At 42.5% G+C, this 26,290-nt stretch overlaps 1 protein-coding gene across 7 annotated transcripts in view; it reads right to left on the bottom strand.

Moving 5' to 3' along the window:
• Positions 1 to 4,936, bottom strand: part of RIOX2 (ribosomal oxygenase 2) — a 36,905-nt gene extending 31,969 nt beyond the window's left edge. For 6 of the 7 annotated variants that reach the window (XR_004539347.1, XM_033943600.1, XM_033943597.1 and 3 more), the window contains exons 1-2: positions 4,561 to 4,717; positions 1,176 to 1,604 (exon numbers count right to left, since the gene is read on the bottom strand). Coding sequence is in view for 6 of the 7 variants with exons in the window: in XM_033943600.1 (XP_033799491.1) it covers positions 1,176 to 1,604; positions 4,561 to 4,683 (552 nt within the window). In the remaining variant the exon portion in view is untranslated. The other variant, XM_033943599.1, reaches the window with a different exon arrangement.
• Between the last annotated feature and the right edge of the window lie 21,354 nt (positions 4,937 to 26,290).

The following is a 26,290-nucleotide window of genomic DNA, read 5'->3' as shown; positions in this document are numbered from 1 at the left end:
AAACAGCAGAGGTAAGCACATGAGGGCACTCCTCATCCTAAAGCTAAAACATCTGTGTACCAAGGGCACAACAAATTACAACTTACTCCAAGATGAGGACCTGAACCAAAAGGTTATTTTTACAGAATTTACCTGATAAATCAGGGATTTCAAGGGGTGAGGGGTGGGAAATTCCATAAAAGAGAGATCCATTTTAATTACTATACAGGGTATGGATCACAGAAGAAAATAAGACTATTGTGTCACTTACTGTCCAAGGCCCCAATGCTCAAACGCCAATGCTGGCTCTAGAGACAATGACGAAACAGTGCCGGGCTGGGTGAAGAATTGGTTGAGCATTGGGTTCATAGACAACAGCGTGAAAGACAAAAGTGCATGCCGACAATTGAGCGCAGCGCGCGCCGCCGCACCGCTCTAAATTACAGTTTTTAGGGGCTCCGACGGGGGGTTTTGTTGGGGAACCCCCCCAGTTTACTTAATAGACATTGCGCCGGCGTTATGGGGGGTTGTAACCCTCCAGATTTTACTGTAAACTGAACTTTTTCCCTAAAAACAGGGAAAAAGTGAAGTTTTCAGTAAAATGTGGGGGGTTACAACCCCCCACAACGGAGCACTAAAAACAGTAATTTAGACGCGCCTTTGTCCCGGCGCGCTTTTGACCTGACACCGAGCATTGTGCTCCTGGCTCCCCATTTTAACTGATCTTTACTTACTCTTGTGTGCATGCACCAGGCATATTCCTTAATTTCTCAATGCTCAATCTAACAGCATACATATAATTTGCATACCATTAGTGTTGAACATTTGGAGGGTTTTTCTCTCAGCACTTTTGATGGTATTTTACAGCGCCAGTGTTCTGAAAATCAACCCCTCAGTGAGGCTAATCCATCAGCAGAAGTCCATTTTTGGAAGGGTACACATTTCTTCTCAGCTGTTCTCTCCCCCCCCCCTTGCAGTGTTAACCTACTATTGGGAATGCCCAAGCACCACAAGTGAAAGAAGTCTGCTGCCCAGGAAGCACTAAAAGGAGGCTGGTGCAATGAACCTCTTCAGCTGGTAGAGCTTGAGTATCTCTACTAGCTATTCCACAGGTACCATAATTTTGGAGGTGGCTTATGCCACTGAGGCGAGCTGAGAATTATGTCCTTGGAGTTCTGGCTATGGTGATAGCTTACCTTGAACCTCTGAGGTTGGTGGAATTGTATTGTAGCTCTCTTCTGATGAAAATCCCTTTTCAGCTGCCCGTAGCTAACCTTGCCCTCTTTATTTAGGACTTTTTTCTTCCCATTCACACAGCGGCAGATGTTGAGATCTCTTCCATAATAAATGCCTTGGCTGCACAATTCCTTCAGATCCGACAGCTGGAAGAGGACCTGGTAGACGGCTGCCACAGTACAATCTTCTCTCTGGATAAGTAGGGGTTTCTTTTCCCAGTAATCCTGAAAGAATTCTTCACAGCTGATAGGAAAGATTAGACTTGAAAAGAGACTGGCTGGGGTCTCAAAGTTCAGAAATGGAAGGGGGCATGCTGCTTGCAGCTTGACTTGTTTGAAAGGCACATGATCATCTCCCTCGATGGTCTTTGTCCCTTTCTTTGGCATTTCCTGTATTAATCACAAGATTTGAAATATTTAAACACACTTCTCTCATTTTTCCTGGAAAAGCCTAATGTTTTTACTCTAATCAGAGCTACCCAAAATTGTAGGCAGGCCCTTCAGAGGGCATCACTGTCTTGGGAGTTGCATGCTTTATGCAGCTGCACAATGTATGGGTATTCAAATGACAGGTTAATACCTAAAAAGTGAGGAGGTTAATATTCAGTGGCACAGCAACTACGTAAAGTTAAACACATGTTTAAATTCATGCAGATGTTCAATAGCTCCATCAATGAAAGATTAGGTTCTTACCAGGATAATCTTGTTTCTGTTAAGATTTAGGAGTCCGGACATTAATAATCCATGCTCACGAACCACTTGCAGAAGGGTATCAATCACATCTTTCAGCTCCTCCTTCTCCAGTGGAATATAACTACCTCTTCAGTTTGTACCAAAGCAATCAGAAGAAAAGTGAAAGAGGGGCAGGGAAATGTCCCCAGAAATAACATACATTTCTGTTCTGCTCTGTAACTCATAAAAAAGATCAATTATCAGAATGAACTTCCAACATAGGTGTATCAGTGAACCAACCTGCTGTGTGCAACTAGCATTAACACTTAAGAAACTCCAAAGCTCAATAACTCAGTACTTTAAGTTAATCATCCATGTTCATTCAACTGACAGGAGAAGAACTGGACCATAGAGTTATCCAAGGCAGAAAGCAGATGAATTGCAGAATGCACAGGGCGGGCTGTATAGACTCCTGTTATATTAACAGAAACAAGATTATCCAGGTAAGAACCTAATCTTTCATTCTGTTACATATACACAGGAGTCCGTACATTAGGTGATGTACCAAAGCAGTGCCAAACATCTAGGGAGGGACAGATGAGCATGCCAAAAAACTGAGGACCCAAAAGCGCTGTCCTCGAGCCATCACATCCACTCTGTAGAACCTTATAAAAGGTATGGAGAGTGGACTAACCCCCTCTTTTACTAAGGTGCGGTATGCATTTTAGCGCGTGATAAATATTATCACGCTAAACGCTAATGTGTGCATGTTATCCTATGGACGTGTTAGCGGTTAGCGCACGCATTGATTTAGCGCGCACTAAACACATGCTAAAATGCTTAGTGCACCTTTGTAAAAGAGGGCATAAGTACCTGCTCTACAGATCCCTGTTAAGACTAGTGGTCTCCACTCCTTCCCTCCAAGCTGGCCTGACCCTTCTGCTCCCAACTTAGAAATCACTGGTGTCTAGGGGCACTTCCACCCTCTCCACCTCCCTCTCTCCAGACAAAAAATTTGTGGTGTCTAGCTGCACCCATATCCTGACTCCCAAAGAAGCAAGAGCAAAGCTTACTTGCTCCTTCCTCTACACCAGTGGTTCACAACCCTGTCCTGGAGGACCACTAGGCCAATCGGGTTTTCAGGATAGCCCTAATGAATATGCATGGAGCAGATTTGCATGCCTGTCACTTTCATTATATGCAAATCTCTCATATGCATATTCATTAGGGCTAGTCTGAAAGCCCGATTGGCCTGGTGGTCCTCCAGGACAGGGTTGGGAACCACTGCTCTACAACGTATCTTGAACTAAAGGCATATGACCCCATGTGGTGTATTCCAGAATGCACCAAACAGGGGTCAAGTCTGTGAAAGGAAATTTTACTTTATGTGGTAGCAATAGTAGTCTGGGAAGACACAGTCCAGACAAGGGAAAACTTGATTTATTTGGCAGACTGGCCATGCCCAGTGGGTCCCAGGATGTGTTGCAATCAGGCATAGAAGCCAACTTTACAAAATTATTGGGGGTGCTAAACCCAATGCAATTTACCCTTCCTGAACACTGTCAAGGAGTTTACTCAATATTGGGGGTGAGCTGGCTACTATGAAGTCAGGTGCTACCTTTTTTTAAGATGGGAGTATGAACAAACTAACATCATTCCTGCCTCTTCAAGGTACACCTTGGGAGGGAGGTAAGAAGGGAATTTTTTGTTTTCATTGGGTTTGGACTAAAGGTGGTGTTTCCACTAGAAACCAGACAATTATTTTTAAGTTGGAGAAGGATCAGAGGAGAAGGGATATTGCTAGATTTGGGGGGAGGGATCTTGAGGAGGAAGAAGAGAACTGTGGCTCTGAGAGATGGTTATTAGTTTTTATGCTTCAATGCAGAGGGCAAACTAAGCTTTCTACACTGCCTCAAACGTGATTGCAATTTTCTCAGGTTGCAGTCGCCCCCCCCCAAAAAAAAAAAAAAAAAAAGAAAAAAAACCCTCACAAAACTTTTCTGCATTCGGATACAATAGCCAATACCCTACTTACCATGGATTTTAATATATTGTGCACCAATGTCTACTATGTGAACTAGGGTAACTCCTGCGCTTATGTTCACATACAGCTTTCATTAATCATACACCTCTCCCCCCCCCCCCCTAAAAGCCTGCATGGTCCCCTGCACCCTTCTCACTGTGAAATGGCTTGATGCTGGCACCCAGACGTCACAGCTGGTACTATACCCTTCATTTCTCGGCAATCACAAATCTTAACACAGCTTCAGCCGAACTTTACAAAGCCGCGCTAGCGTTTTTAGCTCCGACGCTCATAGAATTCCTATGATAGTCCAAACTGTTATGGGCGCAGCCGGCAATAAAAACGCTAGCACTGCCTTGTAAAAGAGGGGGTAAAGTCTGTATACTTTCAAAAACCTTAGCACTACAATGGATTCTTAACTTGACGTGAATATTTTATAATTTTAGATTGCCACTGACATTCCTATTATTGTTTTTGTCATTAAAATCCTACATTTGTGCTCTCTGTATTTCTTTTGCCAACTTTGGAGTTGAAAACAAAAAAATTCTTGAAACTCGGAGTGTGGGAAAATGTTTTTCCTACGCTTTTTACTTTCCTTCTAAGTAGAAAGGAGAGGGCGCTATTGCGAGAACGAGAGCCACGTTACAGAACCTTAGGTGCGCCTATTTTACGCGTGTCCACACATCGCAGTGCAATGGAAAATGTGGACTTCAAGTCCGGCACGCAACGGAGAAAATCCTCACGAAAACGACCGCTCCTGTGCTTTCTCTGCATTATCACCCATACTGCAGCCACCCTACTTGCACTCTCTTACCGAAACAGGAGAACAGAAGTAAACACGTGCGTCCTTCCGTATACACTTCCTGGGTTTCTACAGCGCCTGCCCAGGGTGCCTCCTTCGATTGGTGCAGCGGGAAGACCCCGACTGCTTCAGTGCAGCGTGTGTGACCCAAGCTCTGCCTGAGACTAGAGACACTTTCCAGATTGCAGCAAGTTCACGCTACTTTGGATTTCCTCCTGCCCTTACGGTGCGAGATAGATTAAGAGGATGAAAGAATTAATACTACCAACTAGATCCAGATTCGTCCTACAGGTGTGATCAATTAATTTTCAGTCCCGCCCCCAATCCTGTCCCATCCCCGCCCTAGCTCCGCCCCAAAACCGCCCCCCATTTCTTCCATTCATTTTCATGTACACACAATATCTTATTAATTCAAAATGGTAACCATAAATTTAAAAAAACCACAAAGCACACTGTAGCCAGAGAAAATGCGAATTATCATTTACAAGTCATTTTTTTTTTTCAAAGATGTCAAGGCAGATGACTTTAAAATATGCAATGTCATCTTAGTAACAATAGAAAAATAGACAAATATAGTGCAAAATATAGACAACAGATATATATTTTCAAAACTGACACATTTTGATCACTAAATTGAAAATAAAATCATTATTCCTACCTTTGTTGTCTGGTGATTTCATGAGTCTCTTGTTGCACTTCCTTCTGACTGTGCATCCAATCTTTCTTTCTGCCTCCTGCATGCTTACTCTCCCCCAAACCTCATTCCATTCCCCATCTCTCTCCGTCCCTCCATGAGCAAACTTTTTCCTCTCTCATCCCCCTTTCTTTCTTTCTCTCCGTCTCCCTTTCTTTGTCTTCTCCCCCCCTTTCTTTCTCCCTGTCTCCCCTTTCTTTAAAAACGGGACGTATGGTCACATTAATCATTGACTCTGGAAAAACACAATCTTTTCCCAGCTTGCAACAAATAAGCTCCAATGCACCTACTTATAAGTACGCACCTTACATAGGCTCCAATCTAGGCACCTAAGTATAAAGTGACCATACCGTTTTGAACGGGACAGTCCCGTTTTCGGATCCCCTGTCCCGTTGTCCCCACACACAGCTTCAGCACCCCAAAATGTCCCGTTTTCAGGGACAGCGTCCCAAAGCTGTGCGCGGGGACAACGGGACAGACGATCGCTTCCTGTCCCTCCCTGCCGCACTAAAAAAAAAAGTGTCCCTTCCGGCCCGTTTAAACTCCCTCCCCCCCCCCCCCGGTCCACCGCCGCTGCTCCTCTGCTTACCTTCCTGCCTAATCGCGCCCAGATGCCTTCTTCCCGACGTCAATTCTGACATCGGAGAGGACGTTCAGGGCCAGCCAATTGCTGCCTGGCTGGATGGTAGGCAGGCAGGCTTTGGGGGAGGTAGGCAGGCAGGCTGGCTCTGAGGAAGGTAGGCAGGCAGGCTGGCTGGCTTTGGGGGAGGTAGGCAGGCAGGCAGGCTGGCTTTGGGGGAAGTAGGCAGGCAGGCTGGCTTTGGGGGAGGTAGGTAGTAGGCAGGCTTTGGGGGAGGTAGGCAGGCAGACTGGCTGACTTTGGACGAGGCAGGCTAGCTGTGGGGGAGGTAGGCAGTCAGGCTGGCTTTGGGGGAGGTAGCCAGGCTGGCTCTGGGGGAGGTAGGCAGGCAGGCTGGCTCTGGGGGAGGTAGGCAGGTAGACTGGATAACTTTGGGGGGAGGCAGGCAGGCTGGCTCTGGGGGAGGTAGGCAGGCAGACAGGATAACTTTGGGGGAGGCAGGCAGGCTGGCTCTGGGGGAGACAGGCTGGCTTTGGGGGAGGTAGGGAGGCAGGCAGGCTGGCTTTGGGGGAGGTAGGCCAGTAGGCTTTTTGGGAGGGGATGGGACAAAGGCTGGAAGGCAGTGAGGGGGACATAGGAAGGAGGGATGAAGGAAGGAGAGAAAGATGCAGAGAAGGTAGGGGAAGTAGAAGTAAGAAGGTAAGTAGAAGAAAGACTAGAGAGATAAAGGCCTTGACCAAAGGAGAAAGACAGGAGACAGAAGCAGGACTTTGGGGGTGCAAACAGAGGGGGAGAGCCCTGAGGAAGAGCAGAGAGAGGCAAGATCATAACAGAGAAGGGAGAGAGAGGGAGACCTGGAACAAAGGTACAAAGGAGAACTGACACTGGATTTGGGGGCACTAAGGACATAGGAAGGAGGCACTGGGGACACTAAGGACATAGGAAGGAAGCGCTGGGGCACTAAGGACATAGAAAGGGGCACTAAGGACATAGGAAGGAGGCACTGGGTGCACTAAGGACATAGGAAGGAAGGAGGGAGGGAATAGAAAGGGACAATTGTTGGGCCTGAGTGCAGAAAGAAATGAAAGAAAAGGATGCACAGTCAGAAGGAAACGCAACCAGAGACTCATGCAATCCACAGACAGCAAAGGTAGGAAAAATGATTTTATTTTAAACTTAGTGATCAAAATGTGTCAGTTTTGAGAATGTATATCTGCTGTCTATATTTTGCACTATATTTGTCTATTTTTCTATAGTTACTGAGGTGACATCTTTGAAAACCCCCAAATATAAATGATAATTAACATTTTCTCTGCGTATAAGGTGCTTTGTGTTTTTTTAAATTTTATGGTTACCATTATAAAATAAGATATTGTGTACATGAAAAATGAATGGAAGAAATTGGGGATGGGGCTAGGGTGGGATTGGGGGTGGGGCTAGGGCGGGATTGGGGGTGGGGCTAGAGCGGGATTGGAAGTGGGGTTAGAGTGGGTTTGGGGGCGGGACTGAATATTAATAGATGTCCCATTTTGATGAAAAAAATAAATGGTCACATTATCTAAGTAGGCACCTTACATAGGCTCCTAAGTAAGTGTCCAATCTAGGCGCCTATTAAGTAGGAGCCTAGATTGGAGCCTATGTAAGGTGCGTACTTAGAAGTGCATACTTACAAGTGCTTACTTATAAGTGTGTACTTACAAGTGCACTTGTAAGTACATTCTTATATTTATGCACTTATAAGTATGCACTTGTAAATATTAAGTATTCTGGCATTGGTCTTACTCTAATAGCGCTGTTTTTTGCATTATTTTCACAGGAGTCCACTGCCCTGATGCAGCTATACAGCGAAACGCCAGCTAGCTTTACGTCGGCAGAAACGGACCGCAGCAAAGAAAACAGAAGCTGAGAGATATAAGAACTCATAAGAACTCCCTGCCTAATTGAAGCTAAGTTCATTATCAGTTTTTTGAGAGTTTTTTGATATACATCATCTTAAAATTAGGCAGGAGGGGGAGAATGCCGATGAGGTTAGTTCCCTATCTAGTGCTATTCTATAGTTAATCACTGGCAACGCACGGGGATCTGAGGCCTCTCCTCTATAAAGAACTTTAAATGTGTGATTAGTGGAGATAAGTCTGATATGAGAAAACTTCATCACTGTTTCTAATTAAGAATTTGAAAATTGAATGGAAGGGAGGTAATTTTGGGTAAATATTGTGTTTTCCTAGAGTCAATACAGCCTGTAATTAATGTGACCATAACAAAACATTGCATTGGTGAACATGGGGTTTGAACTGGCTTAAGCTTGGGACTATAGGGCAGGCACTCTGACTGCTGAGCCATGACAGGGGTCCCTGTACAAGTAGCACATTCAACAGACTTTATCATTGCTGAGGCTTGGAGGTGATTGTTTTTTTGTGGGTTTTTTTTTTCTTTCCCTCATAATAAAACATTGCATTGGTGGACCTTGGGTTTGAACTGGCTCTAGCCTGGGACCCTAGGGCAAGTGCTCTGACTGCTGAGCCATGGCAGGGATCCTTGTAGAGGTAGTACATTCAACAGACTTTATCAGTGATTTTTTTTTTTTTCCCCTCATAATAAAACAACACATTGGCAGACCCAGGGTTTGAACCAGCTCCAGCCTGGGACCCCAGGGCGCTCTGCCTGCTGAACCACAACAGAGATCCCTGTAGAGGTAGTACATTCAAATAGAAAAAGTGAAAGATGTATATCAACAAACTAGTCACAGATACTACACCAGGTTGATATTACAAGGAAAAAGCCTAATTGGAGGAAAAGATCTCAGATACACCTTTCTGGGGATCATATGGAATTCACCCCAAAGTATGAAGGTGGTAAACATCCATTATAGATCAAAAAACCTCCAACCTATCCAATCTTAATTTACTTTATTATAGTTTGTTTATTTATAATTTACTTTTTTATATATTATTTTTTAAAAAATTCATCTTAGCATGCAAGTTGGATGAATATATGCTTCAATAGTTTACAGTGCTCAACAATAACTTCAGAGCATCTTTCGTGTTTCAAATTTGATTTGTGGTTTTGCATTCTTGTTCTTAAATCCCTAGAAGTCATTCCAACATAAATTTTATTGCAAGGACAGCTAATGATGTAAATTACAAAAGTGGGTTTGCAGTTGGTAAAATGTCTGAGAATGTATTTTTTGTGATCTTGAGGGTTAATAAATTCTTTACATTCTTGTGTGATGTTACATATATTGCAAACACCACATTTGTAGTGACCAACGACTGTATCACGTGTTGTTATACTACCAATTTTTGGATTTTTGGTAGATGGGCTTAAAATTTCTTTCAAATTTTGATTTCTGGAAAAAAACAATTGAAGTCTTTTATGTTCAAAAACAGGATGTAAATTGATGATCTCCCAGTTGTTTTTAATAATATCGGCTGCCATGGCACTTTTAGAGCAATATCTCAAAACAAAAGTCTCTATCATCTTCAAAACTCTGTCCTTTGCATTGATGTAACAGATGATCTCTATTGATATACTTCGCTCTTCTTCGTGCTCTATTGACAACTTTTTAGGATAACCCCTTAATTCCAATTTATTTTGAAGAACTTTAGATTGTACATTATAATCGTGTAGAGAAGAACAATTGCGCCTTATTCTCACAATTTGAGAAAATGGGAGACTTTCCTTAAGTTTCATAGGATGACTGCTATCAAATTTTAGGAACGTATTGTGCTTTTGGTATAAACTTTAGTTGAAAAAGATTGAGATTCTAATGTGATATCAACATCCAAAAATGGGATGTGGTCAGTGGAAGCCTTCATTGTAAATTGAATCTGAGGATCACATGTTTCTAACCATTTGAAAAAAGAGTCTAATTCGGTTAAAGAACCACCCCATACCATTCAACAGACTTTATCATTGCTGAGGCTCGGAGGCGATTGTTTTTTTTTCCCCCTCATAATAAGAAAGCATTGCAATAGCCGAAGCTCGGAGGCGATTGGTTTTTTCCCCTCATAATAAGAAAGCATCAGGCTCACAGGTGATTGTTTTTTTTCCTCCTCATAATAAGAAAGCATCACAGTAGCTGAAGCTCAGAGGTGATCATTTTTTTCCCCCCTTTATTGGTGGTGCTGGGATTTGAACTGGCTCCAGCCTTGGACTCTGGGAACTAGAAGGCAGGTGCTCTGACTGCTGAGTCACAACAGGTATCATTGTGGGTTTAGTACATTCAACAGACCTTATCATTGTCAAGGCTCGGAGGCGATTGTTTTTTTACACAACATGTGATTAAACTCTGCAATTTGTTACTGGAGAGTGTGGTGAAATCAACAGGGTTTAAGAAAGTTTTGGATAATTTCCTAAAAGAGAAGTCAATGGGCCATTATTGAGATGTCTTGGGGAAATCCACTGTTTTATCCCTAGGATAAGCAACATAAAATCTGTTTTATTACTTGGGATCTGGATTGGCCACTGTTGGAAACAGGATATAGGGCTTTTGGGCCTTTGGTCTGGCTCAGTATGGCAATTCTTATGTTTCTATAGCTTCAGTAACTTTCTAATTTACACTAACATTGCAGCCGCACTACTTTTAATTAAAGTTGTGTCCTTGAGCAAACTAGCTTTGCCCATCATAACTCCCAAACTTTTCTCATTTTCTCATTCTACCTTCCTTATTGATAAGATACACACTGAGTTCACCTAAAGTCCAGTTTCACCACTAGCTGTCCTGGGGTCACTTTATATATATACATAGATTTATTTTATGTATGAATTTTAATTGGTTTTGCAGATATGCATACAAAAACTCAGGCGCTGGAAGATGCAAGACTGCTTCCTTTATGAAACGCACATAATAAAAATGGAAAAACTAAGAAGAAATTTTGGGCTGTAACTGTAGTATTCAGCCTTTACTGGACCCCCTGCTTTTGCAAAAGCGCACATAGGTGTGATGACAGATGGATTCAGTCAGGGAAGAGAACCATGGAGGCATTTTAATAGCTGGAAAGTGGTGTTTTTAGGAGAGTGCAAGTGACGCTGTCATGGGATTTCATGGCTTTAGTTCCTGTGCTTTTACTCTGGGAGGCTGCACGCAGCACTTGCCCAAAGCATTAGGCAAGTCTAGGTGGTCACCTAGGGCAGCAGCGAAGGGGAGGGGAAAGTGAACAGCAAACAACTTCTGTTGTCAAAGTGAAACAATACATCCTGACAGCTTCACAAAGCTGGTAAACCCTCCCCCATTTTATTTTTTTTTAATTTTTTTTTTTTACTGTTCTTGTCGTTTTAACATTTTATTGAAATTATCAATCTCCTAAACAGAATGAAGCCAGAGAATATAATCAATTAATATACAGAAAAGAAAACATGATATTAAACATTAAACAACTGATAAGTACTTTTATTTGCAGGAAGAGTAGGCAGTTTTCATATAACCCATTAATTTTGTTGCCTGGCTTTTAGAAATTGTACACACGCACGCACATGCCACCCCAGAATAGGGGCCTGAAAGTTACTTGAGGGTGTATAAAGCTGCAGATTTGCCTAGGACATCCAATACTCCTGCATTGGATTTGGCTGTGAGTGCCAGCAGGAGCTCTGCTGCTTGTCCATTTAGTCAGGGGCTGTGGAACAGCTTTGCTGATTCTGGATTTTGTCACTTTCCTAATAATATTTATCCTACCCCACCCTGCTCCCTTTTTATCAAGCTGGCCTAGAGGTTTTTAGCACGGGCCGGCGAGGTAAGTGCTCTGAAGCTCAAAGGAATTCTGTGAGCATTTACCACGCTGGCTCACATTAAAAACCTTTAGCGCAGCTAGATAAATGGGGCCCTTAAATAGAAAATCCACAGATATAGCTATGGGTTTTTTTTTTCCTGTAAGCAGCAAAGTTTGTATATGTGGGCTTCCGTGCTGTCAGGCAGATTGTTACGGAAGTCACACAAAACACCACTATGATGAAAGAAGGAAGAGCTGATGAGACTTCTTAACAAGGCTTTATACCATGACCCAACATTTGAAAGAGATTGGAGGTGCTACTTAACAGAAATGATCGCCTCCATCCCAACTTGCACAGTGAAGGAGTTTGTTCAGTATTGTGTGTGCGTGTGTATGGTGGGGAGGAGTTTCAAGCACTGCTGCACCTAAAGAACTGACATCTGTACTATAAACCTAGAAGCCTATAAAACTACAAACTTAGAAGCCCACGCTGAGATTGAAGAAGTCAAAATAAACAACAGACAAAACAAAAAGAAAACCTTAGCCATTTTGACAAGAGTGGGTCTCCAGCTCGTAGTGTAGTGGCTCCCAAGTTTTTTGTGTGTTAAGCATGAACACTGGGTTCATTATCATCCCCCCAAAAAAAACTTATGTATTTTATTAGCAATTTGGTTAGTCTTGTGATTTCAGATCATAAGTAAAAGTTGAGTCTGTCCTAGGGTTTTTCAATTAGTTTATCAAATGTGACCATCTCTGGGAAAAGGTGATTAAAGTAGCGGATCCAAAATGTCGAACACGGCCAATTTTTAATATCATGGGTCCATAAGTAATCTGCAAAACTTAACATGTTTGAACTTCTGTAACTTTTTTTTTTCATATAAAAGGATGGGGTTTAGACTTGTGTTACAAACTGCTTTAATAGAATTTGTTTCTGATGACTTTGGTCGCCTTTTCCCAGAGCTAGTCACAAATGCTTCTTTTGGCGGTACATAGTTGATAAGATCACTTGTTTGAATCTGCACCAAATGTAGAGCTGAGACAGGGGACAGTGGCCCTGTGCTGAAGAGGCAAATTGTAAAAAAAAAAAAAATTTGCAAATTAGAAAGATATCAGAGATATATGTTTTTCAAAGCTGCCAGGGAAATAAAAAGACTTACCATTCTAATCTTGTGGGAAACAAAATAAATAGCAGTAAATGGTGGGCCTATTAATTTGGACTCCTTTCTCTATTGTTCTCTCTCCTTTACACTAATTATGTAAACCGAGTCGAGCCCCTATACACTTCCCCCTCTGCATTCGCGGTGATAGGGGAAAAGCATGGCAGCAAATACCAAAAAACCGCAAATAACTTTTTGTATGTTATTCGCGTTTTTTCAGTAACAAACCCCTAAAAAAGATTAAAAGCTGCAAATAACCTATCCTGATTTGCTCTGGGAGCAGCAATTTCCTCTGTTCAACGCCGGGAGCAGCGATTTCCTGTGACATAAATTGGGGGGGGGGGCGGAGCCAGAGAACAAAAAAACTGCGAATAATTGAAACCGTGGTTAACGAAACTGCGAATGCCGAGGGGGAAGTGTACTTGGGGATGATTCGGCATATAAACCTAAGGATTGGATTGGTTGTATCTTTCCTATTGAACTTCATGTTATATGCCCCTATTTCCTCAATGCATGATGTCTCTACTGCAGCCACCAAGTCTCTCACCAGTGTTGGGTTGCTTAACATCTTCTTTCTTTGACATAAGGGGCTTTTGGTTGCAGATCTTATTTCCAACCACAGTCTGCAATTGCTTTGTCTCACAGAAACCTGGTTCAGATCAGATGAAATAGCACTCCTACTTGAAATATCCCCTTCTGCTTTTGATTGATCTTCTATATTTGCTCTTACAAAAGGAAGCGGCGGGGGGAGGGAGGGGGGACATTTCTCTTCTTTACTACAACTCTTTTTATGCCTCCACTTGTCTCTTACTCTCTTCTCCCATTCTGACACTTGGGTTCTTTGCCTTAGTTCAGTGCCTCCACTGTGCTCATTGCCCTAATTTATCACCCTCCTCTTTCCCTTCTGCATCTGTTGATGAACTTTCCACATTTCTTTCTGATCTTTCTGTCTTGCACTTCCCACTCCTGATTTACAGTAAAATTTCATATGATAGTCCCTCTAGAATGCACGAATAGCTTACTGAAAGACAAATCACTCATCAGAGGTAACTTTTATGATTGATTTGTGGTTTGAAAATTCTGGGCTTTGTAGCCAATTATACATGTTACTATAAAGAAGGCTGTGTTTTATATTTAATGTGAACAGATGTCTTTGTACTTATGGAAGAGATTACTATGGAGTTGTATCAATGGATTATTTTCTAAGCCTAGTGTACCTAGTCAGTACAGCACAATAAAATTGGATTTATTATCAGTATGATGATCTTTTGTGTGTGGGCATGTGTTTTTGTCAAGACTGTTGGCTACTTTTTTGCATGAGTTGTACTAAAAAATGTTTCATCATCTGGCAACCCTGAGGCAAAGCCCAAACTAAGAAAGACCTCAGGGTTGTAAAGGCTATAAGTATATATGCCAGTTGCAAGTAAAGCATGCAAGGTAGATCTCTGTTATATATTAGCCCCAGTAAGCTTTGATGGAGATTTAAATGTATTGCAGCTTCCGGAAGGAAAAGAAAGTCCACAAAATAACATTGTCCAATGACAAATTGTGCCAACACCTGTGAAATTTTGCCTAGCTGAATGTAGCATTCGTAAGCAAAATGTAGCCTGTGGTTTGTAAATTTTCTTCCAGGCCCTTCAGCAGAAGGTGTGCGATTTACTTAGATTTTTTTTTTGCCCCCCCCCCCCCAAAGTATAGACAAAAATTTTTATATGTGTGTTGGGGGAGGAAGGGGGAGATTTGTAAAAATGGGAATGGAATCTCTTATTTCAAAGTTGAGTAGCCTTTGTTCTGCACTTTGATACTCTTTCCTGCATCATATTTCATATTTTTTGTTGATTCTTAATTATTCATCAATGGACCCCTCAATAGAAGAATGATTGATGGACAAAATAGTTAAAAATATATACGAGGACTGTTCAAAAAGTTCCAGGACTGATTTTATAAAAATTTATTAAACAACCTTGCAACTTATTCATGCAGTTTCTTCAGCCCTGCTTCTCTCCCTCCATGCTTTTTCTCCAGCCCCCTCCCCTCCCCTCCTCTGATCTCTGATGCTGCTTTCTCTCACAACCTATCTCTCTATAGCTTCTGACTCCTCCACCTACCTCCTCTCCGGAAGCTGTAGTTCAGTCTTTGGGTAGCTGGCAGCAGCGATGAGGTGAACCTGCTGCCGCCAGCCTGCCCCAGGAGCTGCCTTTCTACAGCAACTTCCTGTTCCCACATAGGCGGGACCTATAGAAAGGTGGTTTCCAGGGGAGGCCAGCGGCAGCAGGTTTCCTTTGTTACCACTGCCCAAAGATTTAATTACAGCTGCTAGGGAGGAGGTACGTGGGGGAGACGGGACAGCCAACCATCCAGACACCTGGACAGTCCTCTAAAAAGAGGATATGTCGGGGTTTTCCCGGACATATGATAATCCTATTCCTTCTGCCATTTTAACAAGTGAAATACATTTAGTCTGGGTTTTCAAGCCAAGATGGCCTGGGGGGGATATGGAGGGATGCAGGGCCATGAATAGATTATTATGGGGCCTTATTTGCATAATTCAGTAGAGGTTGAAAAGCAGGGCCATGTATGTGTGTGTGTGTGTGTGTGTGTGTGTGAGGAGGGGGGAAAGACAGTTACTTAGCGGTAGAGTTTGACCTGCTTTTAAGATTTTTTTTAATTGTATCTTTATATTTTCCTTTTTTTTCTTCACAAAACAATTAACTTCATACAAATATTGTGAAGAAGATATTACGCTCCTTATCTAGTCCATGAGGGTATAACAAGACAGTAAGAACTATTAATTAGGGTTGCACATTTAACGTGATTGAACCCAATTAATGTGTTAAAATTTTAACTCATCTTAATAATTTTAATGTGTTAATTACATTCTCCCCCTGCCCCGGTAGCCCCTTGAACTTGCCTGTTCATATGGCAGTGCTAAGCACACGCTGCTTCTCTTTCAGCAGAGCCCTTCCACTACCCTATAGCATCCTGCCCACAGGAAACAGGAAGTTTTGTCAGAGGCAGCAGGATGCTAGAGAGGGGGGGCTCTAGCGAAAGAGAAGCAGCTGGGAGGTCTGCCAGAGGGAGGTGGGATGCAGTGCCAAAGAATACGGGTGGCAGGAGAGAGAGGTTGCTGGAGCAGTGCAGTGGTGGGTGGACAGCATCACAAGGGGAAGGGAGAATGGAATGTCGAAGAACGTGGGTGACAGGAAAGAAAGGCTCATGGAACAGTGTGGTGGTGGGAATGGAATGCCAAATAACACGGGCAGCATGAGAGGTTTCTATAACATATGGCGGTGGTCGGGAAGCAGTGCGAGTAGAAAACAGATGCCAGCACTGGGGAGGAGAAGGAGGGAACCTGGATCAAAGCATAAGTGGCAAGTGAAATGGTGCCTATGAGGTGAGGAGAAGGGAAGAGAGATGGGAGAAGATAGTGCCCCTGGAGAGGAGGGAAAGAGGAGATGGGAGGAGATGTGCCCATGGGGAAGGAGAAAAAGGAGGAGATGGTACCTATGGAACGGAGGAAATGGGAATGAGAAGGAAGGAGATAGTGCCAATGAATGGAGGAGAGAGAAAGGGAAGAGACTGAAACTAGATAGATTTGAGAAGTAGGAAGAAAAATGGAAGAAAGTTGAATGTCAAAGACTGGAAGGAAAGGAGGAGAAAAAATGATACTGAATAGACAGCATGCCATGGAAACAGTTCAGAGCACAAGGAAGCAGAAGTTGAGACTGAGACGAGATGATTAGAAAGGCAAAATCTCAGGCAACAAAGGTAAGATAAATGATTTTATGTTTAATTTAGTAATTGAAATATGTAAGATTTGAGAATTTATAACTGCTATCTATATATTGCACTATACAGGAGGAAATATAAGGAGGTAATTTATGCAATTAAAATTTTTAATCATGATTAATTGTGCGATTAAAAATTTTAATCAATGTACACCTACTTTTAATCTATTCACCACTGAATGTCTACATCTGGTTACTCTTCCAATAGTCACCTGTATATATATAAACATGCCTAATGTAAACTCCTAATCTTTGCAGCTGTTCTTTTTATTTTGGCCTAGTAATTTTCATCATATTATCATAGTCTCCCTTTTGAAATTAAATGTTAGTGCAATATACTTCCTTAATGTCTTCTCTCCAGTTGTTAAGTTTAATTTGATCATGTTATGATCACTATTGCCTGGTGGCCCAACTCTCCTACCAAGCCCTGTGTTCTGCTAAGGATTAGGTTTAAAATAGCTTCCCTCTTGTCAGTACCATCTGCTCAATGAAGCAGTTATTTATTGCATATAGAAACTTCACCTTCCCAGCATATCCTGATGTGTCCTTTTCCCAGTCAATATTAAAATCACCCACTATTGTGTTGCCAAAGTTGTTTGCTTCCCTACTTTCTGTTAGCATTCCATCATCTCTCTGTTTGTTCTGACCAAGAAGGTATTATATCCCTAGTGCTGTTCTCCTCCCCATTCACATGTGAAATTTCCTTCCATAAAAATTCCACAGTATATTTTTGTTCCCTGTAGAAGTTTCATCCTGTTCAGCTTATAACACTACTCCTTTATGAATTTGATGCACCCTATCATTGGAATATAAAAACCTAAGAATAGCCTTACTGGGTCAGACCAATAGTCTATCAAGTCCAGTAGCCTGTTCTCACGTTGGCCAATCTAGGTCACTAGTACCTGGCCAAAACCCAAAGAGTAGCAACATTCCATGCTACCGAGCAGAGGCTTCTCCCATGTCTTAAAAACAGACTATGAATTTTTCCTCCAGGAATTTGTCCAAACCTTAAAACCAGCTATGCTGGCAATGCGTTCCAGAGCTTAATTACTCTCTGAGTGAAAAAATATTTCCTCCTATTGGTTTTAAAAGTATTTCCCTGCAGTTTCATTGAGTGTCCCCTAGTCTTTGTAATTTTTGACAGAGTGAAAAATCGATCTACTTGTACCAGTTCTACTCCACTCATGATTTTGTAGGCTTCAATCATATCTCCCTTCAGCCTAACATCTCTTTCCACTATGGGGTTCATAATCGAAATGGAAATAAATCTAAAATCCTGTCTAAATCAGCACTTGGACGATTAATAAGACAAGTAATCCCAGTGCCGATAACCGAAACAGATTTTAGGCATATGTAAAAACAGCTTAGGCATTTTCAGTGTTGCTGTACACCCAGAGCTGAAAGAGGCCTTTTAGGAGGAGTGATGAGGGCGGGATTTGGGGTGAGCTACACAGTTGTACTACAAGTATAACTGAAAGTTTAACGAGACTACCTATGGAACTTGTACATTGAGACTTAGGCAATGTAAAAACAGGTCTAAGTGCCAAGAAGTTATCCAAAGTGACCAGATAAGCACTGCAGACACAAAGTACAGACCCTCACACACTGCCCCAGTGATCACTGACACCCCCACAACACCATAAAAATCAGAATAAAAACATACATACCTGCCTCCAGAACATCAGCACCTGGCATAGGAAAGCCTAGTAGAGCAGCACACAGGTGGCTTAAGTAGTCTGGGGCTATTGGGGTTGTACATAGGTGGGTCTAGTACAGGGGTGGTCAACTCCGGTCCTTGAGGGCCGGAATCCAGTCGGGTTTTCAGGATTTCCCCAATGAATATGCATGAGATCTATTTGCATGCACTGCTTTCAATGTATATTCATTGGGGAAATCCTGAAAACCCGACTAGATTCCGGCCCTCGAAGACCAGAGTTGCCCACCCCTGGTCTAGTAGGTTTTGGGGGGGTGTTTTGGGGGGCTCATCATGACCGATAAGGGAGTTATGGTGAGATGTTTATGTGGCACCCAAACAGTAGCAACATTCCATGCTACTGATGCAGAGCAAGCAGTGGCTTCTCCCACATGTCTCAGTAGCACTCTGTGGAGTTTTCCTCCAGGAACTTGTCCAAACCTTTCTTAGGCCCAGCTATGCTAACTATTGTAACCACATCCTCTAGGCCAGTGGTCCCCAACCCTGTCCTGGAGGACCACCAGGCCAATCGGGTTTTCAGGCTAGCCCTAATGAATATGCATGAGAGAGATTTGCATATAATGGAAGTGACAGGCATGCAAATGTGCTTCATGCATATTCATTAGGGCTAGCCTGAAAACCCGATTGGCCTAGTGGTCCTCCAGGACAGGGTTGAGGACCACTGCTCTAGGCCATGGGTTCTCACTCCAGAGCTTAACTATTCTTTGAGTAAAAAAAAATATTTCCTCCTATTTATTTTAAAAGTATTGCCATTAATTTTTTTGGGTGTCCCCTTATTTTTGTACTTTTTAAAAAGGGTGAAAAATCAATTCACTTTTACCCATTCTAAACCACTCAGGATTTTGTAGGCCTCAATCATAAGAGCCCCAACCTCTTTCGAGTTTCCTCATATGAGAGGAATCCCATCCCCTTTATCATTCTGGTTGCTTTTCTTTGAGCCTTTTCTAATCTCAAACTGGCTGATATTCAAAATAATTTAACCGGCCAGAAATGACCCCTGACTGGGTAAATTGCATGTTTGTGGCTATCTAGTAATTTTCAGCAGCATTCAACTGGTTATCTCTGCTGAAAAAGACCAGTTAGCGCTAAATTCAGAAGTAGCTTACTTATGGGCATTCCAAGGGTGGAGTTGGGTGAAGTGCCGATATTCAGCCTCTCACTGCATAAGTAAGCTTAAATCAGACTGCATAAATAGCAATCCTATCTTTAAGTGGCATGGCTGAATATTGGAGGTCCTGATTATTGACTTAACCAGCTACGTGTTAGCCTGCACAGATAGGGAAAATAACCACTTATTGACAGATAGAATGAGGGCCACAGCTCAGCAGAAGAATCTCGTCTCATAGTTAAATCCTACTTGATATTCAGAAATGTTTCTTTGCTCTTGGTTTTCTTAAAATATTTTTGTCATTTCTCACATTGATGACATTGAAAGCTGATATGATTCTAGACATCTGGAACCCATGTTCTCTTCTCTTTCTAGATGCACCAGTAAAAACAAACAAACAAACCAAGAATGGACAAACACCGTTACAAAAGATTCCTAGAGATAAAATCCATAATTTTAAAACACAAATTTGGAAAATTGTCCCATAATTCCATGAACTGTAAACTGGCCATACAAAGAGCATGTACTCTTAAGATATCAAAAAAATTCTATGGCTAATTTGCAAAACACTGGTTCAGGACAGGTGTGATCTGCAGGACTTTGACAGGAGCAGTAATGGAATGCATTCATATTATTCTTTTTCCAGTTTGATAAAACTGGTTCAGTGCTATGGGATGTATAGAGTTCAGTGCTATTAAAGAATAAATTTTGTTTTTCTATATTGAATAAATAGCGTGGGGATATAACCCCTTACATATGTTTTACTTAATGAATTGTAATAGAAGGCAGTCAAAGCACTTAGGAAGAAAATGTGAAAGAGAGACAGGTTATTCTCTGGGAACAGCAGGAAGTTTAATAGCATTATTATAAAACATTCACTTTAAAATAGCATTCCCTTCTTTTAAATCTGCAGATGGGATAGTTTCCCACAGCCAAAGTGGCTTGATCAAAATCAAATTACTGCGCAAACATCACTGCTTAATACACACAGCTGCAAGAAATGTATGAAGGAATAAACTGCATATTATATAAAACATTAGAAATGTTCAGTGCTAGTTTTCATTTCATATTTTAGCTCTTTTAATGGGAACAGATGTATCTGGGTCATACCTGCTTGGCTGGCAAATTAAGGTTCATTGTTTTACATTTTGCTTCTACGAAGAGAAACCAGCTTGCAAAGCCCTGATTGTGTCAGTCACCTGAGAAAGACCAAAGGGGCACAGATGTATTTTTGTAAGCAGAACACGAATACATGAAACCATTTCCACCAGCTGTGTAGCTAGAACATGAAGTGCGCAGAAGTGCATAAGCATACGCAGAGATATAAGGAAAATGTCTCAATAAGTAGTAGTATCCTTAAAGTAATAACTTGCCCCCCCCCCCTTTTTTTTTACTAGGTTACGGTACAGATTTCTATTAGAGAATGACACGGTGACAAAATTCATCATCGTTCCCGTCCCCGTGGATAACCGCGGAAAATAATCCCGTGTCATTTTCTAGTATCTATTTCAACCTCAGTCCTTCTACACCAGCATTCTTCGAAGCGAAGCTTGCGGGTCAGTGATTGTGGCCATTCATACTCTGATTCTTCCCTCTCTCCTTAAAGAATGACATGAAAATGGTTTCGACGGTGATGAATTTTGTCACCGTGTCATTCTCTAATTTCTATGGCGGTCCAGAGTGCAAAATGCTCCAGTGCTCATAAAATTCCTATCAGTGTCAGAACAGCGTTGGAGCATTTAAAATCTTGGGCCAAGGTAGAAACCTCTACTGTGGCTTAGTAAAAGGAGGGAAATTAATTTGTGTATCCATGTAGCGAATTGGAAGGGTTTGACAAGAAAAACATCCAGCTGCCCATTTATGCCACAGTTTAGACTTTTTTTTTTCTTTTTAAATGAGCCCCATAATCTCATTAATCTTCTACATAAACAATATCTGGTGCTCTGGAAATGTAACTTTAAGGAGGTAGAGGAGAGGTTAAGTTACCTTTTTATTTTAGCCAAGTATACTAGGGTTGAGCTCCTTCATGGGTCAGCAGGTGGTTCTGGATGGCCAAATCCTTGAACAGAAATAATTCTGGGTTTGTTTGGGAGTTTTGGTGATTTAAGATTAGAAGGGAATCCTTGTAGCTGTGGGTCTTTGTTCAGCATGTATCTTCCTCATATGGTTCTAGCCAACTGTCTCACACCTGTAAAACAGGGCCCACAATGGTCCTTTACATGACTAGGCAGCCGCCTAGGACAGCAGCTTCTAGGGGATGCAAAGAGCAACTACAATCAAAACAGAGCAACTGATCCTGACAACCACACAAACCCAGAGAGCCATTAATGTATACTTTTATCTATAGAAATGGTGGGCAATTTTCAAATAACTTATTCACCTTGGTAATTGACTTGAAAATTGCCCTCATTATTGTGTGCGTGTGACATCTATATCTGTACCTATATATCTATCTTTCTCACTGTATATATAACATATACATATGTACCCCCGCACACTACAATGTTAATATTTAAAAGTCTTGGGGTGGGGGGTGGGAGGGAAGGGGCAGGGAGGCAGATTAAGGACCTGAAGGTCAATTGAGAGGGATATATGACTGAAGGTTCTCCTAGGACACCTAGTACCTGTAAACCGGCCCTGCCTGGCAGAACTGGTTGTGATGTGCTTCAGACCCCTAAAAATGGTAACCAGCATCACAGCTGATCATGTGCCCCATATATGTGTGTCAAGTTTCTTTCATTCCCCTGGCTACAGCCTCAGCACCCTGGGGTTGTGGGCTCAAACCCTGTGCTACTCCTTGTGACTCTGGGCAAGTAACAATCCTCCACTGCCCTAGTTACATTGGATAGATTGTGAGCCCACTGGGACAGATAGGGAAAATGCTTGAAGTTCCTGTATGTAATACACTTTGAATGTGGTTGTAAAACTACAAAAAGGCAGTATATAAGTCCAAATCACTTTCCCTCTTCCTGAAAAACCTTAAGATGATATGCAGTTTTTAAGCAGAATGCATTTTTTGTAAAATTAATTCTTCTCTTTAACTGTGATCTTTAAAATTTTTTTCCTTCCCACAACCTTGGCATTATGGCCCATGGAACACAGATATATGGACTTGAAGTAACTGCAAATATTTAGGTGATGCCAGAAGCTTAGAGGGCATTATCGAGGAACAGACATCATGATGGAGTTGTTACTTCAGACATGCAAAGGTGTGGGCATTCTGAGGCTCTTATTGTAGCTGCCTGGCTGATTCAGATGAATGAATCCATCTTTATTTTCAGAGAAAGAAATCTTTTTAATTATGAAAACTCATGAACAATTTATAATGATGGCCATTGTTTTGTCATTGTTGCCACTGGTTACCTGGCCACAGTAACAGAGAATAGTAGAGAGAGTTATTTGAATCTTATTTCATTATGTATATGGAAGAGGCAGCAGCTCTCTTGCACAAAATAATTTTATTTTGGGGGTTATGCTCTATGAAATTTTTTTTTTTGTTGTTACTATCCTATATAATAAAAGGCTAACTCGCGCATGCGTACTCCTATTTGCGTGCTTCCATGATCAGTAGTTCCGTGGCCGCATGAGTGCGCATGCGCGAATCCCCAAACTGGACCCCAGCGCTGGACATCCTGCTCTCCTGTCGGCTCCTCTCACGAGCCGCACCAGTGCCTGACCCATTGAATCGCTGCGAGACGGAAGTTGCCTGGCCGCCTAACTTTCAAGCCGGTGGTGGCTCCTCAATCTCGGCTCTGCAGTCAGGCGGCGAAGGAGGCGGGGAAGGCAGCATGCGCAGCTCCAGCCGCGTAGGCAGCACTTTAAACACGCTGCTTCGCGCCCTTCTCTGCCGATTTCCTCTGCCACGTCTCTGATGACATCAACGGAGACAGACGCGGCAGAGGAAATCGGCAGTAGAAGGCCACGAAGCAGTGTGTTTAAAGTGCTGCCTACGTGCTGGAGCCCCGAGGTTTGTCGGCGGTGGGAGGGGACAGGAGCAGGCCGGATCGAGCAGTAAAAGAAGGGGGAGGGGCCGAACGGAGCAGGGAAGAGAAGGTAAGAGAAGGGAAAGGGGTGGGGTGGGGGAAAATGCTGCTACTGCTTCTGCACAGGAAAGGGGGGGATAGGAGGGAAATGCTGTTGCTGCTGCATAGGGAAGTGGGATGGAAATGCTGCTGCATAGGGAAATGGGGAAAAATGACAGACAGACAGCAGGAGGGAGGGAGACAGAAAGAAAGAAAGACACAGGGGTAGGGAGAGGGACAGAAAGACAGACAGAGAAAGGAGACCAGAGAGAGAGTCAGCTGGAGAGGGAAAGGGGGCTGCTTTGGGGGGAGGGTTGTGCTGGGGGGAGACAGAAGGGGCCATGGAGAGATAGGGAAAGGGGGCTGCTTTGGTGGGAGGTGTGCTGGGGACAGACAGCTTTGCTCTGGGTGGAAGACAGAAGAGGGCCATGGAGAGACATTTGGGGGGGGAGGTGGGTGCTGGGGGCAGACAGCTTTGCTCGGGGGGTAGGGGGAGACAGAAGGATACAGACAGCGGCCAAGGAGAGAGAGATAAAGAAACACAGACAGACAGACACATCTATTCTAGCACCTGTTAATGTAACGGGCTTAAAGACTAGTTTTACAATATTAAGATAAGCAAACAATACTTGAATACAGATCTATAATAATAAACTCACTAAATTTTACAGTGAGATAAATCACAATAAAGGAACATTTATATCATTATTTAGTCCACAATTAAAGAGTTCAAGAAAGGGAAAGAAAATAAAAGGAAAAAATCATATACATACTTTTTTCCCCCAAAAGTGAGTGGAAATATCTGTGTGTCTTATGGAGCGAATATAACATCATATAATCATCATATCTTGCGGTCAGCGGCGTACAAGAGAGGAGCAAGCTTTTCACGCTCCAGCCTCGCCCCACACTGCTCCCTGAATGGCTGCCATCAGTTCTTGTGAGTCCCATGCAGGGCCAGGCTGAAACGCAAAAAACTTGCTCCTGCCTTGTGCGCCGCTGGCCGCAAGATATGATGAGGCAGCTGTCCAGCAAGGGAGGGGCAAGATCGCAGAAAGCTCGCTCCTGCTGATACACTTCTGGACCACCATAATTTAAAAAGGGGGGGGGAGAGAGTAAAAAATTGTTAGTTGGCTGGAAAGGATCCCTACTGTCCCGGCCTACCACTAGACCACCAGAGTGAGGACAGGGTACAGAGCCTGGCAGGGAGAGGGGTTGGCTGCATAGCTTGGTAGGGCAGGGAGGGAAGGGGGATGGGTGCAGTACCTGGTATATTTTATTACATATATTAGTACAAAATTTGGTTCAGAATGTTTTTTCTTGGTTTTCCTCCTCTAAACCTAGGTATGTCTTATGGTCAGGTGCGTCTTATAGTACGAAAAATACGGTACTTCAAAAAGGACAGTAAAAGAGAACAAAGTTGGCAGCTAGTTCATTTTAAGCTATAGGAGAGACTATTGACCTTATCATTACTTCTCCCCTTTCCTTAGCCACAATAAAGTTCAGCAATTGCTTGGTTCAAAAAATATGAAACTTTTTCCACCTATTGAAACACAGCATTTTGCAGGAAATTTTAACATAAAGGATGCTCCCAAAGCTAGGACTTGACCTACATGCCAAAAGTCCTTTCTTTTCTGTGTCATTTGAGATAAGTCAGGAAACAAATGAATTGTTGAACTCAGAAATTTCTAATTCATATGTCTGAAAGAGGTCCAAAGAATTAAGTCCCTATCAAATTCCAAAACAAATGTCAAATAAGGGTAGTCCTCTCCATAATTACTTTCAAAGAATTTTCCAGAAAATGTGTTAAATTCATCTCACCACCAATCCCTCCAGCCATGTCAGTGGGAGTAGAACTTCCTAATTTATTACCAAGTGAGAGATATTGAGCTTGCAATATTGGTGGTAAATTTTCAGTTGAAATTAACAATATATACCTTTGTACCATTTCAACAGCTGACACGACTGGAGATTTTGGAAAATTTAACAACCTCAACTTATTTTTCCTTTGCTTATTTTCCATGAATTCTAACTTTCCCTGGATATAAGATCTCTCTTTAATAATTTCTATTACTAATGTCTTAATTTGGTTAATATGTTCTTCATGCTTTTGGATACTCTCACCGTGCTATCGCAGCATTTCACCTTGAATATTCAACATGGAGTTGATAGAGATATTATCATTCCGTAATGTAGTTACTGTTTTCCTCAGGTTAGAATCCATGATCTCAATAGCTTTCCATAGCACATCCAAATTGACTGTGTCAGGCTTTACTAACTCTCCAAACTGAATGTTTTCTCACCTGAAGGGCAACACTCCTGTAGCTCCCTCGCAGGATGCCGATGTCTGGGCTTCGATGGAACAAACCTCAGCTACTGATCTCTCCCATTATTCCTCCAGAGCTTAGTACCAACTCCTCCTCTCGGAGAGGGGTGGGGAGCTGCCTCCACTCCTGCTGAGCTCTTCCTTCTGGGTTGGAGAGGAGCCTGCCCCTGGTGGGGGCTCAGAGAAACCCGTTTCAAACTAAGGCCCATAGCTGGTTCAAGCGTTCCTCCTGAAGCCAGCATTATCTCTTGCTTGGTTGGGGCTGTTCTGGAGATAGTTGTCTGGACTAGTTGTCGCAAGTTTCCTATAGAATTAACCCTCAGTGTTGGATCCCTAAATCTCAAAACCCCGGGCTGTTTGTGCATGCTAATTTCATTGTTAACTGCTTAGTTGGGCTTCGTAAAATCACTCAAGATGGTCGGCACTAGACGTACTACAATGTTTTCAGTTACTGCTCCACTTATATGGAACTCACTACCTTTTCA

Source organism: Geotrypetes seraphini, chromosome 4 (assembly GCF_902459505.1).
Source record: "Geotrypetes seraphini chromosome 4, aGeoSer1.1, whole genome shotgun sequence".
NCBI classification, from domain to species: domain Eukaryota; kingdom Metazoa; phylum Chordata; class Amphibia; order Gymnophiona; family Dermophiidae; genus Geotrypetes; species Geotrypetes seraphini.
This window is presented reverse-complemented; position numbering and strand designations above follow the sequence as displayed.